Here is a 24,815-nt window from a genome sequence, read left to right on the forward strand (position 1 = left end):
AACGAAAGATCAATAGATATCTCATGATCAATAAATTGTTTAAATTGAAGTTTTTGTAGTTTCAAATTATGCATAAAGTATAAACTTATAGATCATATAGTAAATAATATTCAATTGATACAAAATTTGACATGTGTATTAAGAATGCAAAGAACATATTTATTTTGTGGCTAAACTTTTATTAGGTAAGGTTATAGTCTTCGGTTACAACCAATTCTAAAGCAATATTTGTAAAAAATAGGTAGGATATTCACTTAGTGCAACCACGATTTCTAGGACCTATCTTTTATTAGACAGTAGATGATTCTTTTTTTAAAAAAATTCTAATATATATTTATGAATCACTAAAGTGGTAAGTTACTTTAGCTTATAATCATTTTCATATCTACGCACCATTTACAACTTGCAACATTAGCAAATTTTTTCACTAGACTCCTTCGTTTCATTAACCTAGTGTTCGGGTGAAATAATTGATATATCTGTAGAAAATTTAAGGGCAAATTATAGAAATACCCCCCTTAAACTATAGGTCAAAATCAAACCAACAATTATTCCAATTTGAAGTTTTTAATTCCCAAACTTAGAGAAATGATCAAATTAGTCATTATGTTAGATTTTGGTTAGTTAAATGGATGGAATATGTTATCACATGTCGTGCTTGATAGTATGTTAATAAAAAAATTATCTTAAAATTAAAAACGTAATAAAAAAAATTCTAATACTTTACAATAAAAAATGTAACAATTATTATTTTAGTTTCATTTTATTTAATTTTTTTTCTCTTCTCTCGTTATTTTCTTACGTTGATAAATGCAAGAGATACAACACTTTCACAATAATTTCATAACAAATTTTATGTGGCAAATTGTAAGTGGTTGGTAAAAAAATAATATCAATGATAGACTCAAATGATAATCAATAATAGATTACCACATTAAATTTATTGTAAAATTATAGTGAATGTAGCATCTCGGTCCATTATCTTGTTCAAGGGTGGGCTAAATATGCGATAAGAAATAAGTCACACTTAGATCGATGCCATGAAATTGTACACATTTGGAGAGTTTTGCACCTCATCTCTAGCCATGCATGTAGGGTTGTATACAAGCTGAGTCTTAAATGCAAGGTTTTTAAGCCCAGACCAAACCGTACAGTCCAACCGGGTTAACTAGGAACCGTTTGTTAAGACATATGTGTTTCACTTTTTTAGAACATATGTCATTCATTTATGTAATTGACTAATCCTTTGACAAAATGCACTCTACTTGTAATTGGGTAGAATTAGGATGAGTTTTATTCTTCAAGAAACCGTGTTTCAAGATCAAGTGTTGAAATCATCAAGTTTGTCAAAGAAACAAGCTGAAAAGTGCAAGTTCATTAAATCTCGACAGCTATCATGTGTCGAGGTTTAAAAGAGCTATTCCAGCCCCATGGCTCGACAGCTGCTCGACAGCATCTCGATACCTCTATCTATCAAGATTTAAGAAAAACAGATTCTGAGTTCTGTTTTGATTTCAATCTGTGGATGTATCTTTGGACCTTCTTTTCTCCTAATCCTAAACATATAAAAGGATTATTTTAAGGGCCGTTAAAGTGTTCACAAGCTGCACAAGCATTGAGAAATCCTTGTTCAAGCAAATTGTGACTTGAAATGAAGTTCTTGTCCTAATTCATCTCTCTTGTGAAGAAGTTGTTGTGTCTTTGCACTGTAGGGTTTTGTAACCAAGCATCTTCTTGATCTTCATCGTGTGAATGAATTGAAGAACTTTGCAGCCAACAATCTTCTCTAGTTGGTGATTGAAGTCGCGTACTGGGATCCGCGCAATTGGTTAGTCACGTACTTGGGAGTCGTGCATCAAAAGGAGAAATTGTCACTACAGAATAAGTCCAATTAGGTATTGGTGTAAGGGTTTAACTATAGGTTGATAAAGTACTTGGGATTCCTTTACTTGTAATCGCTTATTGTGATAATAGTGGATTTCGGGAGTGGTGACCTAAAATTCATCCGATGGGGTTTTTGCCGTGTAGGTTTTCCCCATTTGTAAACAAATCACCATGTCATTTATTTTTCGCTGCATACTTAGTTTAATTGGTGATTTGTTTGTGCTACCATGCTTTGCATGTTAATTTGATTAATTAATAACTTATCTAATTTATCAACTTAATTCATCACAATGGGTCAATACGTTGTTGGCCTATCACCGTTCATCAAGAGGGTTCTTAATACTCAAAGAACTGGCCTATGCAAGAAAGTTAGTGAACCGTGCTAACCATAAACGGTTCTTACAGGTCAAACCGTTAAAGGTTTTTTTTTCTGAAAATTTTTTGGTACTTACAGGCTTACCGCCATTGTTGAAGGCTGAAACTTCAACCATCGTGAGATGCTATCATAAAATTAAAAATAAAAATTATTGGGTACTCAAATGAGATTTGTCATCACTTAAGAGCTCCAACAAAAATGCTAAGTGTATATACATATAAAATTATTTATCTTTATTTTAGTTAAAATTTCAATTTTTACTAATTTAATATATATATATATTTTTTAAATAATTATTAAATTAATTATGACATCATCACGATTCGACCTCGGTCCAATCTCAAAAAACTTGAACCTCTTCTTTTTACGATTCATTGAACAGTCTGAGTTTCAAAACCATACTTAAATGTTCGTGACTATTTATTTAATTTTATTTCGAACACGAGCCAATCTCAAGCTTATGAATCAAATTAGACTACACGTTTAAACTTAGTTCACTTTATTCTTTTCCTATATATAGTAAACACGACGACTAAATTTTTATTATCCTTTTGCAAATCTATGCTAATAATAAATAAATAAATTATTGTTGAAATTATATTATTAAAGTTACTTAAATAGAATGATTTTCTTTTATGAATTCATAAAAATTAAGTTTACTAAGAAAAAAAAACTATTTATATTATCAATAAATTATTAGTACTAATATAATATTTTAGGGTCTTCTCAAAAAAAAAAAAAAATCTTAGGAACTTATTTACAATTATACACAATCAACTATCAAGTCTATATAAGTATATTTTCTTTATATGTGACTATGAGTATACATATAAATATACAATGTAATATATAGTTAAATCGAGCCTCATATTATTATGTTTGAACTTGACTCCTTTATGTTGATCCTAAACTTGGATTTGAGTTTGGTTCGTTTACTAAATAAATAGACATAAATAAATTTTTTCCTTAGCTAAACACAAGTTGTTCACAAACGGTTTGGTTTAATTATAGTCCTATACACGCATTCCCTAACCCTAATTATGATGGTTTAATGAAATCTTGAAGCAGTCCAAAAATGTCCTACGTATATACTGGAAAGGTTAAAAAAAAAATGCAAAAACAAATAAACACTTATGATTAATAGATAACATGTGAGTTATGACTTAGATATAATAAAAAAGAAATGCTAACAAATGCCATTGAACTATTTTAAGAAATTTTTTATAAGAAAATAAAAATAACAATTAATGTTTTGACAAAAAAAAAATTCCATATAAGCGGTTGCAAAACCTTATCAAAATGGTTTATTAACAATTGTTTTAAAGACATTTCTTAACATAATCAAACAGCAAAGCAAAACTAACAACTTTTACAACTTTTGAAGCATTAAATTCAAAATTTTCACTTTAAATTTAAGGGATAGAAATCAATTTTTAAAAACAAAAAGTGTATTTTAAAAAAATAATTAAAAAGAAAAGGGAAAGATCATTGGTCATAGTGGAAATCAGTGGTTGCATTGAACAAGCAAGTATACTTTATCATTCTCATTGGGGAGTGGGAATGATAAAATAGTAAAGCTAAACTAATAAATTCTAAATTTTTTGAAGCGTTAAATTTTAATTTTCACTTTAAATTTAAGGAGTGAAAATCAAATTTTAAAAACAAAAAATGTATTTTTATAAAATAATTAAAAAAAAAAAAAAAGGGGATAGAGGAAGTAAAGCAAAGGAAACCCTTCAGGAGAATGAAGTGATTGCATTGGACAAGCAAGAAAACGTTTTTCATTCTCAATGGGGAGTGGGAATAGTGGGAATCTTTGTCTTTATTGTTTTCAGTGATCATACTAACAAAATTGATACAGAGAGTTGCAGAAGGGAGCAGAGGCAGAGCGGAGAAAGATCAAAGCAATGGGGGTGTTGACGAACAAGATCGAGAGGGAGGATCTAAAACCTGGGGATCATATCTACTCCTATAGACTCGCCTATACCTACTCCCACCACGGTGCCCTTCCCATTTCTTCCTCTTTTCCTTTTGCTATAATCTTCATTTTTTTATTTTGTATTTTGGGGTTGATTAGTATCTAAGTAATCACTTCTGCATTTGCTTACTCCTTCATAATAGGATCTGTTTTTCTCATATTTCTCGTTTATTTTGTGTGCGTGTGGAGTGTGGACAATGACATTATTCGGATGGATTACAATACCAATCCAAAAAAAAGTTTATATGGCTCCATTAAATTAGGTGCGGATTTTTTTGAATATTTTATTTTTAATGACGAATTCAAGTATTAAAATTTAAAATTTTGTTGTTTTTTCAAAATATGTTTCAATGCAAGATGTGATATAATTGAAACCGCACTATTTCAATGCAAAATTTAAAGAGAGGCTATTCTTCCAAATAATGTTACTACAATGCTATTTTTAATAATTAATAATTACTTAATATTATTTTCCAACAAAAACCCAATTAGGTGCTATATTTTCAATGTGTCCTGTCTTTTTCACTTGGAAATGCTTTTGTGTATCTTGAAATATATATATATATATATATATATATATATATGAATAATTTTGTAATGGTATTAAGGGCTCTTGGAGTTGGCCCTCAAATTAACATTTTAGTAGGATTATAATTGAACTGTTGGGGTTGATTACAATGCTGCAATCCTATTCAATGCTAAATTATTTTTATCAAGTTATTCCAGTAGAGCAGTAATTTGAAAAACAGAACAGTTAAAGGGCTCTTTGTGTTTGATTGAATGAACGCAATCGTCTTTTCTTGGAAATTGTTTTGACAGCCAGAGTTGATTTTTAGTGTGCTTGATGTATGTATGTTACAATTTTGGTTATTTCGAGTAAAACAGCTAGATTCTACTTTGTAACAACAGGGATATATGTCGATGAGGGAAATGTTATCCACTTTACTCAGGGAGAAGGCCAGGAAACTGGTACAGGAACTGTGTTAGACCGCTTCATTGGGAGCTCATTACCTCAACGACGTCCTCTGGACGATCCATGCCCAATATGTGATGATCAATCAAAGGGTGATGGGGTCATCTCTTCTTGCATAGATTGTTTTCTTTCAGGTGGAGATCTCTACCTCTATGAGTATGATGTCACACGAAAATTGTTTCTTGCCAAACCTCGTGGAGGTACCTGCACTCTTGCTTCATCCGAGTCACCCGAAAAAGTTATTCATCGTGCCTTTTATTTCCTCCGGAAGGGCTTTGGTGTCTATGATGTTATCAAGAACAACTGTGAAGACTTTGCATTATGCTGCAAAACAGGCTTGCGAGTGATTCCTACTGTTGGCCAGAGTCGGCAGGCATCATCCTTTCAAGCTGCTGCTAGTGCTGGTGGTATCCTTACTGCTACCGTTAGCATGGCCCGTTCTTCAATACTTGGTGTTGCCGGTCTGGCAGCAAGTTGTGGCACATACTGTGTCAAACGTTATATTAATGATATTGGAGTACGCCGAGATGTCGAGAATGTTGTTTTAGAGGAGGAAACATGATTTTCTGTTTCCGGAACACTAGCTGCATTAAGTGGAAACACAAGATACATTCTCCCAGAGTAATAATCTTTTGGCATGCTCAAGAGTTATATGCAGTTTGCAAGAATTTGATTAATATGGTGGCAATTGATGACAGTTTGTCATGCAATGAGCACAACCAAAATTATTTCAGGATTTGTTATGTGTGTGTTTTAAGATATCGGATTTTATCTTTGAATTTTGAATTTAGCTTTTATTATGATTGAGGATTCCTTGGGATGTAATTATGCCTAGTATAATCCTTGAAATTTATTAGAAGGATGAAATGGTTTGAGTGGAGCAATTTGAATTTTTTTTTTTTACTAGAGATGTTTTGCTAATAAGCTTGGTAGTGATTCAAACTTCAAAGCACCCTCAGGTGGTGAAGTCTAAGATTGGCAAGCTTTAGGTGGTCAAGCCTAGGACTTGTGTTGTTTCTCTTTTATTTTCCCTTATTTTTATTTTCTAACCCCCACAATTGCTATTACTCGAACTCAACATTCAATTAATCCCAACAATTAGACATGGAAATACAGGTTGGGACCCAATAACGGATAAACCAATCTAAACATGATCTCTTTTTAATTTGAAATAAAAACAAGTTGACTCGTGATTCAACTCTTTTAAAAAAAAAAAAAAAATTAATACATGGTTGGCTTACTTGTTTGTTTTAAGCTTTACAGTGCACAACTCAAACTCAATTGACAAACGAATTGAAAGAAGAATGATTGGGGCATTATTCTCACTTGAATAAGGCAATAAGTAAAGATTTTTAGATATTAAATGATAAAATACATGCCTAGATAATTTAGTTGCAGTAAAGTCAAAAACATATATTTAAAATTATAAACATGTATGAAAAGCATAGCTAAGTGTGAAAAGAGTGAAGTAGATTATAAATTTCTCGCTTTGTGATGGAAACAAAGATGGAATTGATAAATGACTTCCTTTGGGTGGAAGACAAACCACAAGACAATTCTAAATTCATCAATGATCAGCCTACTGTCTTCATCGTTTATTTAAATAATCAACTACTTCAACATTCAAACTAAGGATGAGATAAATTAAAGATTAAAATAAGAAGCAATTTGAATTCAAACTCCTAAGATTTCTGCAACAACTCCTCTTGCACAGCAACAGGACTCTTGTTATTCTTATCTCCAAGAAAAGCCAAGTACTTAGGATTAGGTTGAGGCTTTCTAGGAATCCTGTGTATCTTTCCATCACTCGCCCCCCCCCCCTCTCTTGAATTAGAACCTTGTCCCCAAGGTTAATAGCTAGAAATTGTTGCTGGAGTTGTTCAACGTCCTCCCAAGTTGCATCTTCAGCTGCCATATTTTTCCATTGCACCAATGCTTCTGTGTATAGCTTAGTTCCTTGCTTCACCCACTTGTAATCCCAAATGCATAGAGGTTCTAACATAGGCCTGTGCTCCTCAGTGTATGGAGGTAGAATGCTGGGGACATTGCTGGTATCGCCCACCTTCCTCTTCAACAATGACACATGAAACACATGATGGATCTTAGAGTCCACAGGTAGTGCTAGACGATATGCTGCAACTCCTACCTTAGCTGTGACTTGAAATGGCCCAAAATACTTGCTTGCTAGCTTCTGATGTGCTCTTCGAAACATACTATGCTGCCAATACAATTGAAGCTTCAGGTACACCCAATCACCAACTAGGAATTGTTCTTCCCTACGCTTGGCATCTACATATTGCTTCATCCTATTATTTGCTCGCTGCAAATTCTCTTTTAGCTCTTTCAACAACTGGTTTCGGTCAATCAAACTCCGATCAACCTCATTCATTGGAGATGATTCAACTAAATAATTGACCAATACTGGTGGGGGTCGACCATAGAGTGCTTGAAAGGGAGTGGTATTGGTAGAGTGATGATAAGTTGTATTGTACCAATACTCTGCCTAAGCTAAAAACTGCTCCCACTTCTTTGGACTCTAACTCGCATAACACCAGAGGTATTGCTCTAGGCAACGGTTTATCACTTCAGTTTGCCCATTGATTTGGGGGTGATAAACTGAGCTAGTTTTCAACTATGTTCCTTGCAGCTTAAAGAACTCTCGCCAGAAAGAACTCATAAAAATGGGATCTCTGTCACAGACAATATATCGAGGAATTCCATGTAACTTCACCACCCCAGAGACAAACACATCAGCTATCTTACTTGTTGAATAGGGATGGCTTAGAGCAAAGAAATGAGCATACTTTGTTAGGCGATTAGCTACCACCATAATGGAAGTTTTTCCTACAGAAATAGGTAGGCCATCAATGAAGTCCATACTAATATCTTCCATACTTGAGATGGAATCAACAAGGATTGGAGTAGGCCAGCGGGTGAACGTGAATCACTCTTGTTTCTTTGGCACACGTCACATGCTGCCACATAATCCTGAACATCCTGCTTCATGGCTTCCCAATAGAAATTTTGTACAACCTTCTATAGGTTCTTAACACTCCAGAGTGAATCGCCATTTTTGAATAATGAAATTCCTTTAAGTGCACTTGTTTTAGTGAAGATGTTGGCGCAATCACCGCTCGATTTTTGTAGAACAAGATTCCCGCTTGCTGCTTGTGGTGCGGCATGGTCTTTGGTGCTTCTTGCAACATATGAAGTTGTTCTATTAAGTATGGTTCTTTAGTGTTAGCTTGCTTGATTTCCTCCCAAATATAAAACTGTGGTTGGCTTGCTCCATAGCACTCAATAATAGTAGCAAGTAGCGGTCCATTGGTCAACCTTGACAATGAATTTGCTACTGCGTTGGTTTTACTGGGCCGATGCTTAATTTCATAGTTGAATCCCACTAACTTTGCTACCCATTTCTGTTGTTCTGGTGTAACCACTCTCTGTTCCAATAGGAACTTCAAGCTTTTTTTATTAGTCCATATTTGAAATTTTCTCCCCAACAAGTAAGGTCACCATAACTTGACTGCCTCCATAATTGCCAGCATCTCCTTAGAATAAATCGACCATACCTGTTTAGATGGACCTAATGCCTTGCTTAAATAAGCAATGGGTCGTCCCTTTTGACTTAACACAGCCCTAATCCCATAGTGAGAGGCATTTGTTTCAACAATAAAAACATCAGTGAAATCCGGTAGAGCCAACACCGGAGTAGTCACCATTGCATGTTTAAGTTTTTCAAATGCCTCATCTGCCTTTGAATTCCAACCAAAGTTCCCTTTCTTCAACAAGTTAGTCAATGGTGCTGCAGTAAGTCCATAATGTCGTACGAACTTGCAATAATACCCGGTGAGACCAAGAAATCCACGTAGCTTTGTGACGTTTCGTGGCCTGGGCCAGCTTTGCATGACTTCAATTTTCCGATTGTCCACGCACACACCCTTTTGTGAGATCACATGACCCAAATATTCAACTTCATGAGCTCCAAATACACATTTGGATGGCTTAATAAAGAATTGATAGCTGTTGAGGACCTCAAGAACCTTCCGAAGTTGTGCTACATGCTCCTCCCACCCTTTGCTATAAATCAATATGTCATCAAAGAAAACTAGCAAGAACTTCCATAAGTATGGCTGGAATATGGAATCCATAGCAGCTTGAAAAGTGGATAGGGCATTACAAAGCCCAAAAGACATCACCAGGTATTCGTAATGACCACTGTGAGTGTGGAAGGCTGTTTTATGAATGTCTTCGGGAAGAATATGAATATGATGGTAACCTACATGAAGGTCCAACTTTGTAAAATACGTTGCACCATGAAGCTCATCCAGCATATCATCCATTGTCGGAATTGGAAATCGATCTTTGATTGTCACCGTATTTAGAGCACGATAATCAGTACAAAACTGCCAGGACCCATCTTTCTTCTTTACTAATAAGATGGGGAAGAAAATGGACTGTTACTTGGACGGATCAATCCTGTGGCTAACATTTCCTTCACTTGCCGCTCAATTTCATTCTTTTGGAAATGAGCATAGCGGTAAGGTCTGACATTGACTGGTGCAGTCCCTTCTTTTAATGAAATCTGATGGTGAAATTCTCTAGAAGGGGGTAGTGTTCTAGGTTCTTCCAACACCTGATGAAATTCTTGAAGCAAGGGTTGTAACTCTATTGGAACAGTAGAACCTCCAACATGGTCTTCACCCTTCTGCATGATAGCAAATAACTCCCCACCACCTTGCACATCCCGCTCTAACCTTTGCATTGCCACCTCTTGAACGGGGTTAACAGAGGATGATTTGATGACATATGACACACCCTCCCATAGGAATTTCATCGTCATTTTCTTCCAATCACACTCTATTGGTCCTAACAACTCTAACCATTGTATACCCAATACCAAATCTGGTCCATTGAGTGGTAAAGAATACAAAGTAGTGGAAATTTTAAATCCTTGGATAGTAATGGAAACTTGCTCATACCTTTCTTTGTAGACTAGGCTTTCTTCATTTGCAACTTTCACATCGAACTCTGTAATGGGCATGACAGCTAATCCAAGTAAATGGGTCAACTTTTGATCCACGAAGTTATGAGTTGACCCATTATTACTAAGGACAACCAGCTCTCTCTTCCCAACCCTGGCCTTAACTCGCATAATCCGAGGGCTTGAGCAACCTACAATTGCATGTAGGGATATGAACGGAGCTTCTTCCTTACAGTCGTCATGATCCTCCACAACTCCTTTCTCCAGCTTGTCAAAGGACTCTTCTATGAATTCTTTTTATGGAAAAACTTCAATAAGGAGGGCTTGTGAGGCTGCACAGCAATGCCTCGATGTGTATTTCTCATTGCAACTAAAGCATAGCCCTTTCTCTCTTTGTTTTTGCATTTCTTCTTAAGAAATTTTTCTAGCACCTCTAGATCCAATACATCCAATCCCAGTTTCTCGCCCCGCTGATCCAATTGTGTTAGAAGAAATGGTCTTCTGTATTGACTTGGTTGCCAAGCGTGTTTATGGGTTGCCAACCTTGTTTTGTCGTCATTGCTTGCTCCCATCCTTGATTCTATCCAACTCTATGGCCTCAGAGAGTTGGTTTGAACATTTGAATTTTTGAAGCAATGTCTTCCTTCAATCCACCCATAAATGCCCCCACCAAAGCCTTTTGTGGCCAACCATCAACATGATTAGCAAGCCTTTCAAACTCCCATTGGTACTCCTTAAGGGTCCCATTTTGACATATTCGGGACAAAGCTTCATCAAAGTCATCTGCCTTAGTTGGCCCAAATCGGACTAACAACTCCTTTTTGAATTTTTCCCAAGTAACCACCTTGTTCTCCTCGTGGTACACTTTCTTTAGCCACTGCCACCATTGATTTGCTTCCCCTTCCAAATGAAAAACAGCCAAGACCACTATAGATTCTTCTCTTGTTCCTAGGTAGTCAAAATATTGCATCACATGATCAAGCCATACTGTTGGATCATTCACTGCACTTCTAAACCCCAATGTTTGGGAAAGTCTTTCCGCACTGTGTTTTGACGACTCTAGTTCCTCTGGCTTGGAAGATGAAGGAGAAGTTGATTTGTCTTGAGATTGAGACAACAGCTCCTTGAGTTCACGTACAGATGAGCCCAGATCTTGAGACTCAGTCGTCATCTTCTGCATACTCTCCTTCAACTCTTGCATGTTTGATTCCAGTTTCTCAATTCGGTCCTTGTTGGTGGCCATGCTCTGATACCAAGTTGATGGAAACAAAGATGGAATTGATAAATGACTTCCTTTGGGTGGAAGACAAACCACAAGACAATTCTAAATTCATTAATGATCAGCCTACTGCCTTCATCGTTTATTTAAATAACTAACTACTTCAACATTCAAACTGAGGATAAGATAAATTAAAGATAAAGATAAGAAGCAATTTAATTCAAACTCCTAAGATTTCTACAACAGCTCCTCTTGCACAATAGCAGGACTCTTTTTATTCTTATCTCCAAGAATAGCCAGGTACTTAGGATTAGGTTGAGGCTTCCTAGGACTCCTGCGTGACTTTCCATCACTTTGTTTTCAAGATTGTAAATTTCTTATATGTTTTTTTTCTTTGTCAAATTAGCTATCTAACGGGGCATTTGTAATTTCTTGTATGCTTTTTTTCTTTGTCAAATAATTTGTTGCATGACTTACCACATGGCAAACACAACCTCCCTGCCTCCTTATTACAAACTCATAACCCATAATCACCCAATCTAACTCAATTTACTCAAATTAACCAAGTCGATTCCAAACTTATAACCCACTAGGCCCTATAAACCCCATGCTCTGAAACCCATATCAAACTTGACCCATATGGCCAGACTCATGACCATCCCCTAACTACAAACCGCCTCATCTTTTCCCAATTACCCCACCCCCAAAAATAGCAACTCACATTGTAGTTGCCATTTGACAAAACTCCACATCCTAAAATCAATCAACAGGGGCCTAACCAGCGACAAGCTAGGCTCGATACTATTAAGGCATTAACTGACTGCTTAAGCTACGATAGCACCCTTGCGAGCCCTTGCACACCGATGGAGCTAGAAAATTATCTTTTAGAGGAGTGTGGTTGACCTTATTTTTATTAATATGTACATGTCTATTATGAATATATTATTTCAAGTTTAAAAAGAATAAATATCACAAAATTATAACATAACTATTCTCAACATAAAGCATATTTTAATCCTAATCCTATTGAATTGCTTTGTTAAAATGTTTAAGATATATTTATAATTATTCTTAGAAAATCTTGTTTGTATAATATTTAAAAGGTTATAATAAATTAAAAAATATATATACGTACATTCTTCCAACTTTTACTATTTTCTAATCACGCTTCATGTGTTTTAATATTATTCTAATAGGAATTATTTGATTCAGAATTGTTTTAATCATTACTTTCATCCATTGTTCTCGAATTATTATCATTAGGATTCACAGCACTTAATTATAAAGAAAAGAATGTAATGTCATTGGCGGAGCCAGGGGGCGAGAGGGGCAGTTGCCCCCTGACTTCTCTAAAAAAACAAAAGCATTTTTATTATGTTTATTATGTACCATGAATCGGTACAATAATATGCTTTGCACATGGAAAAGAAACAAAAAGACAAGCCCCACTTACCATTTTAAACCGACCAATCACTGACAACAATGTATAGAAAACCAAAAAGTATATTTATTTGAGTTGAGAGATGTTTTAGGTACATGACAAATTATCGCAACATTTTTGTAACAATAGGGACTTCAGTCTTCTATTGGTCAAAATAAAATTAAATAAACTAATAAAATATTAGAGATTTAGAATAGGACATCTCACAAACTAAAGATAATAATTTTATGAAAATATTATGATATTTTATTGTGTTTCTAAATTTTCTTTCTAAAAAGTAACAAACCAGTTTACTACTGAAATAACAAGGAAAAGATTCCAAAAAATACCAATCTCTCAAAAACCAAAAACAAAAAATTAAAACCCAACTCTATCTCAATTTTCACTTTCCACCACTATTCAACACTGACGTCACTATTTTGAGTTCTTCTCCTTTCTCCTTTTTCTCACCGAAATCTATCCCACATTTTATAGAAAACTAATTAGGGCAGCATGTGCACGGCAAATGCTTGCCATGAAAAAAAAAAAGAAGTAGTGATTAAGGTTAATTTTAGATTTTATTTATATCACAAAAAAATATAAATTATTTGATTTTTAAAGTACACAGAGATTACATTAACTAAAAGAGATATTAATTTTAAGAATTTTTATAATTATGTCATAAAAACTTTAATCTCATTTGTATAAAAATTTTAATCACACACAAAATTAGGGTAGCTATTTAAAATAAAAATATCTATTTTACCATAATAGTTTTTTAGTATCTATTTGCTAAAGGCAATATATCCACTTACAAAAAATTTCTAAGAATGATAACGAATATTATAATCTTCCAACAATAAGCAATTGAGTTTTGTTAAGGGGAAAAAATAAAAAGATAACAAAAGACATGTGTTATCGATTTTTCCATTAGGTATATTGTAAGTTTCGAAAATTTAAACCTAGAAAATCAATGTTCTTTAGATAATAAATAAAATATCTTATATCATCTTTCCAACTTTTGCAAGAATTACTAGTATCTAAAACTTAAAATACGTGAAGAAAATTTTTGTAATGTTAAAATTTACTGGGAGTATTTTAGACATTACATAATAAAATATTTTAAGAATCATAAACTTTCACTAGGGTTTAACTGAGAGAATAACAATATGACATATTTACTATTTTCCAAAATATTAAGGAAAAAATTACTTGATTTCAAAGTTTAAGGAGAAATTGTAAACTACCCCAAACATAAAGGATGAAAAATGTTTTTTTTCTAAGTTTATGTTTTTGTATGTAAAACTATGTGTTTTTACTTGAAATGGTGCATAAAAAATTTCAAAAAGTCAACCCAAAAAAACTGTATGTGAAACAGTGAATTTTGGCTTAACAAAGTTGACTAAACCAACAAAAAATTTCTAAAAACATAACAAAATGGCACAACATTTTCATAATACCTTTACAATTTTATTATATATATTTTTTTACTTGTAAAGAATTGACACCTCAACAGTTTTAAAAATATTGTGACGACAATAAGATGTCTTAATATTTTCACAATACTTTTTATTTTTAGTTGTGGTTGGTTCCTGTATGATATTTTATTATTTTATTTTTACCTATAAGGAATTATCATCTCAACAATTGTGAAAATATTGTGCTAATTTATTGTGTTAATATTTTATTATACTGTGAAATAGTGCAAATTGGACAAACTAAAAATAATGTAGCAAACTTACTGTAGCTTTACCACATTCACAAAAAAAAAAAAAAAAAAAAACACAAGTGAAATAGTGCAAATTGAACAATCAAAGTAAAGATACTGTCGCGAAACTACTGTAGATTTTTGCATTCACTCTTTTTATGTATAGATATAATGAACTAATACTTTAAAAATTGTGAAAATATTGTGACAATTTTTCTATCATAATAACAACTCCTAAACCAAAATACATGTATAATATATATACTAAAAAAGAGAAACATAAACATAAACTTGTAGCTCAAACCAAGCTGGTGTACTAATAAAAAAATAGAAAGAAATATGCCAGCTCATTGAAGTGGTGTGTTTTTCCATTGACTAAACTAAAGCTTCTATAGAAAGTACTAAACAGAGCATTTTTTAGTAGTTAGTATCCAAAAATTTAACCAAACCAAAAATGACGGTAAATAGAGCCATTGGCTCTTTTTATATATAGATTAAAAAAAAAAAAAAAACTTAATGTCGTTGTAATGTACTATAACCCTAAAGTCTCCATTATTTTTCTATTTTTTCATCCATCTCTTGACTTTATCACAATTTTAATGTGTAAGTTTTGTTACCCCCCGCCCCCTCTTTTGTCATTTAAGAACTTAGAAAAATAGAAAGGAACAAATGTTGAATTCTATATATTTTTTTAAAAGCGATCAATATAGTAAAACTATACAACTTTGCATATTTTTAGATTGATTTGTTTTCTCAATTTATTTTGACCAACAAATTAGATGTCTAAAATTTAAGTATTTAGATAATTTCTTACTTTCATTGTTAGTAATTGTGAATTGGTTATTTGTGTTTCTTGATTTTAGAAAGTACATTTGGTGAACTTGTGGATCTTCTCAGTTCTGATAGTATCTGCCCTCTTGAGGTTGCGTGGACACTTGAAGACCTTAATTTAATTTGTGAAAGTTTTAATTCCTTTTATTTTGTTAGTGTGCCTCTGAAATGTAATAGAGCTGCTCTAGTTCTTGCTAGTGTTGCCAAAGAAAAAGGAGAAACCTATTTTTGGTTCGAAAAATGTCCCTCTTTTCTCTTTCCAATTGTACACTGTGATATTTAATCAATAAAATCTACTATCGATTCCCTAAAAAAATGATATAAAATACATATTTGTAGTTAACTAAACTAAGTGTAAAAAAATAAATTATAGTTTACATTTATATTAGATTTTGAATGAGTATTAAAAACAATTTAAAAAAATCAAGAAATTTTGACATTTTAATGAAATGTAGTGTACAATTGATAATCTGATATGTGGTATTTTGAAAAGTGATATGTAAAGTAGAAGTAAATTCTTATGTTAAAATAGACAGAATTTTTTGCAAGAGCCAATGCAAATGTTCTTATAAATGAGGTAGATATTGATTTTTATATCTTAAATTTTGGCAAGCATGGAAAATCCTATGTACATTTTTCCTAACCCTAATCATGATGGATTGCTGAAATGACTAAAACATCTCCATATATTAGAAAGGTGTGGAAAAATAAAATAAAGATGAAAATACACTATTGGCCTTTAAAGTTTGCTTCTAGAGCACTATTGATTCCTAAAGTTTCAAGCAAGCACAATTGGTTCCTGAAGTTTAAAAAATGAGCACAAGTGGTCCTGCTGTTAACAGTGTTAGTCTCAATGCCCATTGTGACTAATTGAACAATGACCTGACAATTTTTAAGTGACATGTCATCAATTTTGATATTAGTTTTTTATTTAAAAATCAAATCTAACGTGTTAGACATGTTTTGAAACAAGGTCTTCTAAAATCAAATCCCCATATTTTGATGCCAAATCTAAAACTGAAATAAGAAAGAGAGAGGGAAATGAAATCTGTCCTTTGCCTTTTGGGACCCATTCTTTGCACAGCCAATGGGCGAGAAAGGGAGGATGGCATTATAAAACAGGAATAAAGTAGATCCAAAAGCAAACCATATGACAAAAGATGTTTAGTAAATCTTGTTTGTTGAATCTGACAAGAACTTGCTAGAATATGAATATGAATTGTGGAAAAGTAAGAATGGTGAATGGGAATAGTAGTTGTTGTAGGCCACTTCAAAGGGACCTAGACCTCTATAGAGAAAGAGAGAGATTAAGAGAGAGAGAGGTACACTAAGTAATTAGTTTATTCTTTATTGATCTAATGTTGAATTATAATCATGTATTTGTAGGAGACTTGCTTTAATCTCATTAGTCTACATGGTCTTATCCTATTGGTTATATTATTCTTATGTGTATTAATAATTCCAACATGTGTTAATGTGATTAACATGCTTAGAATTGTAACTAACTAATTAAATTTCAATACAACAATTATTATTCATATGCTTATAGCATTCCTAACAGAATCTAATTGCGATTATAATCATGTATTTATAGGAGAAATAATAATAATAATAATAACAGATTTTGAACAACGAACCAATCAGGGACGGAGTCCGAACTTAGAGTTAGGGGGTGGCTTTGCTGCTCGTTGTGTGCAGCTGTCCAACATTTTTACATAATCTAACCAAACAACAAAAGGAAACAATATTATATTCACATAAATTAACAAAAAAACATGTGTTGTTAGCTTGACTTCTGATTTGTCGTTGTGCAATATTGAATTGGTGACAATGAAATGACCACGAGATGTCTCGTTTGAATCATCCCATATTAGAAAATGTGGTCAAGTTGCTTGCACATTGGTTGTGCAAGGGATGGGTTACGAACGGCAGAAGACGACGACTTGGGATTTGGATTCCTCTCCCTTTCAATTTCAGATTTGGATTTTTTTTAGAGAGTTTCAACATATAACGTCTGCTCATAATAATAGTTTTTTATCATCAGACTAAGACACTAATCAGTTTTTGGTGTAGTTGGGGATTGAACTCTAGATCTCTTATACAACCATAAAATTTTTTACCAATTGAACTAATTGAAACTCACACTTTAGATTTGGATTTGGAAGGCCATGTCATAAAAGGTCTAACATGTTAAGATTTGATTTTAAATCTTTTTTTTTTTTTTTTTGTTGAGAAACTGATTTTTAAATCTTTTTAATATAAACATTAAGTCCATGTCACTAAATACTTGCCACATTATTCTTCTGTTAGTCACTTAGACATTGAAGCTAACGGTTGTTAACAAAAAAGACAATTACTCTCATTTTTGAAACTTCAAAGGCAAATTGCACCCACTTAAAATTTTAGGGATCAATAACGCTTAAGAGTTAAACTTCAATGACTAATAATGTAGTTTCACCTAAAATAAAATTAAACGATAACATCCTTTTTTTTTTTTTGAGCAAAGAAAAAGATGACATCCATGTGATTGTGAGTAATTGTTATTAATATTGGCAAATTCGAGCTTTTATTTTTATTTTTATTTTGTGTGTGTTTTATACTTTTATACTGGACATCATCAAGTAGTAAAGCAAAACTAATAATTTTTAAAAACTTGAAAGCATTAAATTTTAACGTTACTTTAAATTTAAGGGATGAAAACTAAATTTTAAAAACAAAAAGTTTATTTGAAAAAAATAATTAAAAAAAAAAGGAAAAAAAGGAAAGAGGATTGAGGAAGAGGAAAACGTAATGTGTGGGGGCCGAATAAAAGAAAGGAGATTCTTAGAGGAGAAGGAAGTGATTGCATTGGACAAGCAAGTAGCGTTGTCCCCTTTCCTCTGCCTTTTTCATTTTCAGTGGGGAGTGGTCAGTGGTCTTCATTATTTTCATGATCATACTAACAAATTTGATATAGAGAGTTACAGAACAGAGCAGAGAGAAAGATCAAAGCAATGGGAGTGGTGTCGAACAAGATCGATAGGGAGAATCTAAAACCTGGAGATCATATCTACTCCTGGAGTGTCGCCTATGCCTACTCCCACCACGGTGCCCTTTCCATTTCTTCCTCTTTTCCTTTCTCTATATTCGTCATTTTTATTTTTATTTATTTTTGTTTTTGGGGCTTATTAGTATGTAGTAATTAGTAATTACCCCTGCACATGCTTTACTCCTTCGTAATAGGATCTGTTTTTCTCATATTTCTCGTTTATTTTGTGTGCGTGTGGACAATGATATTCGGATGGATTACAAGTTAGGTTACAGTCCTCGTCACAAATTTTGATGGAAATTTTACTACTATTTCTGATACTGGCGTTACATTTGTGGACCTACCCCTCCACTGTTTCAGGAAGAATACAATACAAAAAAAAAAAAAAAAAAGAAGAAGAAGAAGAAGAAGAAGATGGTTTATATGGCTCCATTAAATTAGGTGTGGTTTTTTTTGAAAAAAATAATATTTATTTTATTTATAATGATGAATTTTTAAGTATTGAAGTTTTAAATTTTGTTGTTTTTTCAAAATATGATTTCAAAGCAAGCTGTGATATAACTCAAATCTTGTTTTTTTTTTTTTTTTTTTGATAGAAAAGCCTGTAATTTCATTTAACGTGGGTAGAATCTAGAGAAATTACGTCATAATGAACTTTGGGATACAATAAAAGGGGGGGGGGGGTGTCCTCCACCCAGATAATACAATCTTTGATATCCTTCGCATGTCTAGCTATCAAATGTGCTGCTTTGTTACCGTCCCTTTATGCAAATCTTGCTTTCCAGGATCTAAAAGTAGGCAGCCATGATTTAGTCCTTGAGATGATTTGCTGGATTGATAGTGGGGTAGGTTGCTCTATATAGAGAGCTTGAATTACCACCAATGAATCCCCTTCAATAATGACTTCTCTAAGCCCTAGCTCCTATGCAAAAATTAGCCCACACTCCGCCGCCTTAGCTTTGGCCTCTAACAGTGGAGAGCGAATCTTTTTTGACAATGCTCCCATGATCTCACCTTTATCATTTCGAACCACCACGCCTAGTCCACATTGCCTTGAGTCCTTGAATGTTGCTCCATCTACATTTACCTTATACCAACCCTAAGGCGGGGGCATCCAAGGTTCCTGGGGGGATTCGCGCCTTGTGACTGTGATGGATGCTGCTTGCCTAAATTCTTCCATGTACCTGTGTTCATTATTGACAATCACCATTGCTATTTTGGAGGAGCCACCATGTCTGACATCATTTCTGTTGTTCCGAATGCCTAAGGTCGCAACAACAAGGATTTCCAAATCAGCATTTTGGTGTCACTCCCTAATCATCTAGAGTAAGTCACAAAGGTTCTTTGGTTCCCAGGTGCTATTAGGTGGCTTTATGCCAAGGATAGTCCACACTTTCCTGGCTAGGTCACATCCCCAGAAAGTGTGTCCCGGTGTTTCCACTGCATCGCATATATCAAAATCCACGTCAATTGGAACATGGCACTCTTTGAGGCGAGTCTTGGTGGGGAGGATGTTTTTGCTAGCTCGCTAGGAGAAATTTTGAAGTTTGCACGGGCATTTTAGGCTCCAAATAGACTTCCATAAGCCTGTCGTTGTTGTGCTGTTCGAACATTGTCCCATGTTTTCATTGTCCAGAATTCTTTGGACAACATGATATGCACTACAAACAAAGAATATTCCATTTGTAGTGGTTGACCATACGAGTTTGTCTTCAGTGGGGAAGGAGTTAAAAGGGATTCCGAGGATAGTTTTAGCTTCATGTGGGAGCAACATATTTCGTATTATCTCTTCTTTCCAAGTGTGCAAGGTTTGATCAATTAGGCATGATACTTGGTTTCCTTCGTGGAGATTCTTTCCTGGGCTAAAGGGCTTGAAGTGTGTGGGTGTTGGCATCCATTTGTCCTCTCATATTCTGTCCTTGCTGCCATTTCTGATGTTCCATCGTGCACCATCTACCGCTATCTCCTTAGCAGCCATAATGCTTCTCCATGCAAAGGAGGGTTAATTACCCAACTCAGCCCCGAGGAATGTGGAATGCTCAAAATACTTGACTTTAAAGACCTGGTGAAAGAGTGTGCTTTGATTCTGCAGAAGCTGCCACCCTTGTTTTGCAAGAAGAGCTAAGTTGAAAGACTTTAAGTCTTTGAATCTCATCCCCCCATTTGCCTTTGGCCTGCAAAGTTTATCCCAAGTAATCCACAGAAGCTTTCTCTCATCCTTTTTTTGCCCCCACCAAAATTGACTAATCATGGCTCCAAGCTCTTTGCACAATGAGTTCGGGAGCTTAAAACAACTCATAGAGTATGTCAGTGTGGCCTAAGCTACGACTTTAATAAGTGTTTCTCTACCAGCACAGGAAAGCAACTTCCCTTTCCAACCCACAATCTTCTTCCCCACTTGGTCTTTAATTTTATTAAAAGCTTTCTTTTTCCATTTACCGACCAGGGAAGGTAGTCCCAGGTATTGTTCATGTTGCTTAATGACTTGCTCTCTGAATAACCTTTTGATGGAATCTTGGAATTCCATAGTCGTGTTCTTGCTAAAAAACTGGATGTTTTTTCCCTGTTCATCTTCTGCCCAGATGCCATTTCGTATTCATGGAGTATTGTCCAAATGTTAGAACATTCAGTCATGTTGGCTCTGCAGAATATAAGGCTATCATTAGCAAGTAGTAAATGGAAGATCCATGGGGCTCATCGGCACACTAAGATACCATTGATGTGCCCTAGGCTCTCCTCTCGCTTTAGCATGGCCGAAAGGCCCTCACCGCATAATAGGAAGAGGTACGGTGATATGGGGTCCCCTTGTCGGATGCCTCTAGTTGGATGGATTAGGCCTTTAGGTTCCCCATTCAAGAGCACAAAGTATGAGACACTTTTTATGCACATCATCATTAAGGATATCCACTGGTTGTGGAAGCCCAGCTTCTCCATAATCCTTTCAAGGCAAGACCATTCAATCCGATCAAACGCCTTGTTCATATCAAGCTTGATTTCCATGAGACTCTTTCCCTTTACTTCGTTGATTGATGCAATGCATTGTCTCAAAGGTGACAAGGATGTTGTCGATGATTAACCTGTCCGGCAGGAAGGCACTTTGTGACGTGCTAATGATGTGGGGTAGAATCTTCTTAAGCTGATTAGCCAGTACCTTAGAAATGATCCTAAATAGCACATTGCTGAGACTTATGGGTCGGTAGCTCAAATCTTGTTTTGGAAACATGATTTCAATTCAAAATTTAAAGAAAGACAATTCTCCCAAATAATTTTACCACTATACTATTTTTAATAAATTAATATTATTTTTCAACAAAAACCCAATTAGGTGCAATATTTATAGATTCTATACTATTTGTGTAATATACTCACATATGTCAAATTTCATGCCAATCAAATATTATTTACTATTTGATCCATAAACTTATATTTTATGCATAATTTTAGACTACAAAAACTTGAAATTTAAACATTTAATTGATGATCAAATTGTTGAATAATTGATCTTTGTTTTCCTGAAAATTTTGCAAGCATGAAGGATATATAAGAAAAAGTAAACTAATGGTAGATTTGTCAAAACTTCCATCCAATAAACAGATATTGAGTGGAGTTGTAGACTTGAGCTGCAACTAAGTTTGTTGTCAAACTTTCAATATGTCCTTTCACCTATGTCTTTTTACACTCGGAAATGATTTTGTGTATATATATATATATATATATATATAAAGAGAGAGAGAGATATGGGTTCAAGTTACACTAACTTCAAAAGAGTTATACATTTTTTGAACCATTGATTTCATTTAGATCTAATGGTTAATAACACCCAATCTATCATGTCATCCACTTTCTAAAAATATGTGATAGAGCATTAAAGTCATCTTTTTCCTCCCGTCTCCTTCTAACACATTCTAATCCTAGTTCTTGCTTTAGTTATTATTATTATTTTTTCTAATCCTAGTTCTTGCTTTATTTATTTATTTACGTATTTGAATAGATGAGCTCATGAACTTTCTAAGTTCTAACTTGTTGAACAACATTCCCTCAAAAATTAAATTGGGTCATGCTAACTAGTTCCTTTAGGGTAATGGTTAACAATCTATTTTAGGAAAGTTTTGACACCACTTTTATAAGAAATGAAAAAAGTTGTCAAAATATTAATTTTTTTTTTCTCTTCCCATAAAAACTTTCTTTAAATTAGTAGTTAACCATTCCCTCAAAATTAAATTAGGTCATGCTAGCTAGTGCCTTTAGGGCAATATTAGTTAACAATCCATTTTAGGAAAATTTTAACACCACTTTTATGAGAAATAAAAAAAACTGTCAAAATATTATTTTTTTTTCTTATAAAAAATTTCTGTAAATGAATTGTTAATCATTATTCTAAGGGCATCCGTTAGTATTTCCCAATTAAATTTTGTATTAGCTCATGATCCTTTAAATTTTGGAACAACACTCCCTCGAAAATCGAAATCCGTTCATTATTTTAAGCTAATAAATATGCTTCAATGTTCATGGGTTGAAATGATTATAAGTTTCTATCTACAAGAAAGTCAAAGTAAACTTACATTAAGAGAAACTAAATAAACCTCAAGTCCAGTTTAGTTTATAAGGGACTCTTTCGTACTGACAAGGTACTCAAGAAAAACATATAACGTCCTTTTTTAGTTTTCTAAATTGGTATTCAGACGAGATCTCCCTCACTCCATTGCCAAGTGACAGAAGACTCTAACCAGTAAAAGAGTTAAAATTTTTGGCCTTTGTTGGTTTTGGACTGATTACTCAAACTTTATTATAATTCTGAATTAATTTAACAAACTAAATTTAACATGTAGCTCCAATAAGTTGTGTGGGTCAATGCAGGAGAGGGAGGTGATTTCAGAGAGGTCTAGAGGTCTAGAGAGAGAGAGAGAGAGTATGTAGTAGAAGAAGAATACGGGTTGGGTGGTAAAAATTTAATGACTTAATTATTCTTGAATGAGAGAATTTAATGACTTTAATGCATTTACATTACTGATTTTAGAAGGTTGATAACATGGCAGCTTGTGTGTCACTAACCATTAAATCTAAATAAAATCAACCGTTCAAAAAAGGTGTAAAGTTAAACCAGGTGGGGTTGATTACAATGTTGAAATCCTAATCAATGCCTAGTTACCTTTATCTAGTTATACCAGCAGAGAATTTGCAAAAACAAAAGGGTTATATTTTGTGTTTGATTGAATGAACGCAATCTTCTTTTCTTGGAAATTGTTTTTACCGCAAGAGTTGATTTCTAGTTTGCTTGATGTATGAATATTATAATTCTAGTTATTTTAAGTAAAAACAGCTAGATTCTACTTTGTAACAACAGGGATATATGTGGACGAGGGAAATGTTATCCACTTTACTCGGGGAGAAGGCCAAGAAATTGGTACAGGAATTGGGTTAGACCACGTCATTGGGAGCTCATTACTTCAACATCCTTTGGACAATCCATGCCCAATATGTGGTGATCAATCAAAGAGTGATGGAGTCATCTCTTCTTGTATAGATTGTTTTCTTTCAGGTGGAGATCATCTCTACCGCTATGAGTACGGTGTCGAACGAACTGTCTTTCTTGCAAAAGCTGATGGAGGTACCTGCACTCTTGTTTCATTTTCATCTAAGTTAGCAAACTCGCCCGAACAAGTTATTCATCGTGCCATTTATTTCCTCCGGAAGGGCTTTGGTGACCATGATGTTATGAAGAACAACAGTGAAGACTTTGCATTATGCTGCAAAACAGGCTTGCAAGTGATTCCTGCTGTTAGCGTGGGCCAGAGTGGGCAGGCAGCATCCTTTCAAGCTGCTGCTAGTGCTGGTGTTGTCCTTTCTGCATCACTTTTTCTAGCCCGTTCTTCACCACTTGGATCTGCTGTTACAGTTGCCGGTCTAGCAGCATATGGCACATACTGTGCCTATCGTTACATTAATGATATTGGAGTACGCGCAGATGTCAAGGAAGTTGTTTTAGAGGAAGAAAATTGATCTTCTGTTTCCGCCGCCTGCAGTGGAACACTCGCTGCATGCAGCGGAAGCGGAAGCACAAGGTACCTTTTCCCAGAGTAATAATCTTTTGGCATGCTCAAGAGCTATATACGTGGTTGGCAAGAATTTGATTATTTTGGTGGCAATTGATAACAGCTTGTCATGCAACGAGCACAACCAAAATTATTTCAGAATGTGTTGTGTGTGTTTTTAAGATAACAGATTTTATTTTTGAATTTTGAATTTAGCTTTTACTAGTTGCTAACCCCGTGTGATGCAGGAGATAGTTTTTAAAAAACATACATATTTACTTTGCTTAGAGAAATAATCACTTGAAACAAATAAGACTTCACCTCTACTTACTATGACTCAAAACATACTATGTAAGTATAATTTTATTTGAAATGTAATCAA

At 34.1% G+C, this 24,815-nt stretch overlaps 4 protein-coding genes across 4 annotated transcripts; 2 read left to right on the top strand and 2 right to left on the bottom strand.

Moving 5' to 3' along the window:
• Nucleotides 1-4,086: 4,086 nt before the first annotated feature.
• Nucleotides 4,087-6,086, top strand: LOC142622678 (protein LEAD-SENSITIVE 1-like). Its single transcript, XM_075796206.1, has 2 exons — nucleotides 4,087-4,261; nucleotides 5,148-6,086. The coding sequence occupies exons 1-2, from the start codon at nucleotides 4,168-4,170 to the stop codon at nucleotides 5,771-5,773; spliced, it is 720 nt and encodes a 239-aa protein (XP_075652321.1). The 5' UTR covers nucleotides 4,087-4,167; the 3' UTR covers nucleotides 5,774-6,086.
• An 807-nt stretch (nucleotides 6,087-6,893) lies between these two features.
• LOC142629246 (uncharacterized) lies at nucleotides 6,894-7,600 on the bottom strand. Its single transcript, XM_075803205.1, has 2 exons — nucleotides 7,049-7,600; nucleotides 6,894-6,944 (listed from the first exon to the last, which is right to left on the bottom strand). The coding sequence occupies exons 1-2, from the start codon at nucleotides 7,598-7,600 to the stop codon at nucleotides 6,894-6,896; spliced, it is 603 nt and encodes a 200-aa protein (XP_075659320.1).
• A 2,043-nt stretch (nucleotides 7,601-9,643) lies between these two features.
• Nucleotides 9,644-10,366, bottom strand: LOC142629260 (uncharacterized). Its single transcript, XM_075803215.1, has one exon. It carries the CDS (start codon nucleotides 10,364-10,366, stop codon nucleotides 9,644-9,646), a length of 723 nt encoding a protein of 240 aa, XP_075659330.1.
• A 7,962-nt stretch (nucleotides 10,367-18,328) lies between these two features.
• LOC142621827 (protein LEAD-SENSITIVE 1-like) lies at nucleotides 18,329-24,604 on the top strand. The gene is made up of 2 exons (XM_075795194.1): nucleotides 18,329-18,460; nucleotides 23,746-24,604. Exons 1-2 carry the CDS (start codon nucleotides 18,367-18,369, stop codon nucleotides 24,399-24,401), a joined length of 750 nt encoding a protein of 249 aa, XP_075651309.1. The 5' UTR covers nucleotides 18,329-18,366; the 3' UTR covers nucleotides 24,402-24,604.
• Nucleotides 24,605-24,815: the final 211 nt, after the last annotated feature.

This window comes from Castanea sativa, chromosome 1, assembly GCF_040712315.1.
Source record: "Castanea sativa cultivar Marrone di Chiusa Pesio chromosome 1, ASM4071231v1".
In the NCBI taxonomy this organism is placed as follows: Eukaryota; Viridiplantae; Streptophyta; class Magnoliopsida; order Fagales; family Fagaceae; genus Castanea; species Castanea sativa.

Excerpts from the sequence above, each read along its gene's own strand:
- LOC142629260 (XM_075803215.1), bottom strand. The coding sequence starts at position 10,366 with ATGCGAGTTAAGGCCAGGGTTGGGAAGAGAGAGCTGGTTGTCCTTAGT.
- LOC142629246 (XM_075803205.1), bottom strand. The coding sequence starts at position 7,600 with ATGAATGAGGTTGATCGGAGTTTGATTGACCGAAACCAGTTGTTGAAA. Across the intron at positions 6,945-7,048 it reads CTATTAACCTTGGGGACAAG|AATAACAAGAGTCCTGTTGC; the intron begins GTTCTAATTCAA and ends CTTGGAGATAAG.
- LOC142621827 (XM_075795194.1), top strand. The coding sequence starts at position 18,367 with ATGGGAGTGGTGTCGAACAAGATCGATAGGGAGAATCTAAAACCTGGA. Across the intron at positions 18,461-23,745 it reads CTATGCCTACTCCCACCACG|GGATATATGTGGACGAGGGA; the intron begins GTGCCCTTTCCA and ends TTGTAACAACAG.
- LOC142622678 (XM_075796206.1), top strand. The coding sequence starts at position 4,168 with ATGGGGGTGTTGACGAACAAGATCGAGAGGGAGGATCTAAAACCTGGG. Across the intron at positions 4,262-5,147 it reads CTATACCTACTCCCACCACG|GGATATATGTCGATGAGGGA; the intron begins GTGCCCTTCCCA and ends TTGTAACAACAG.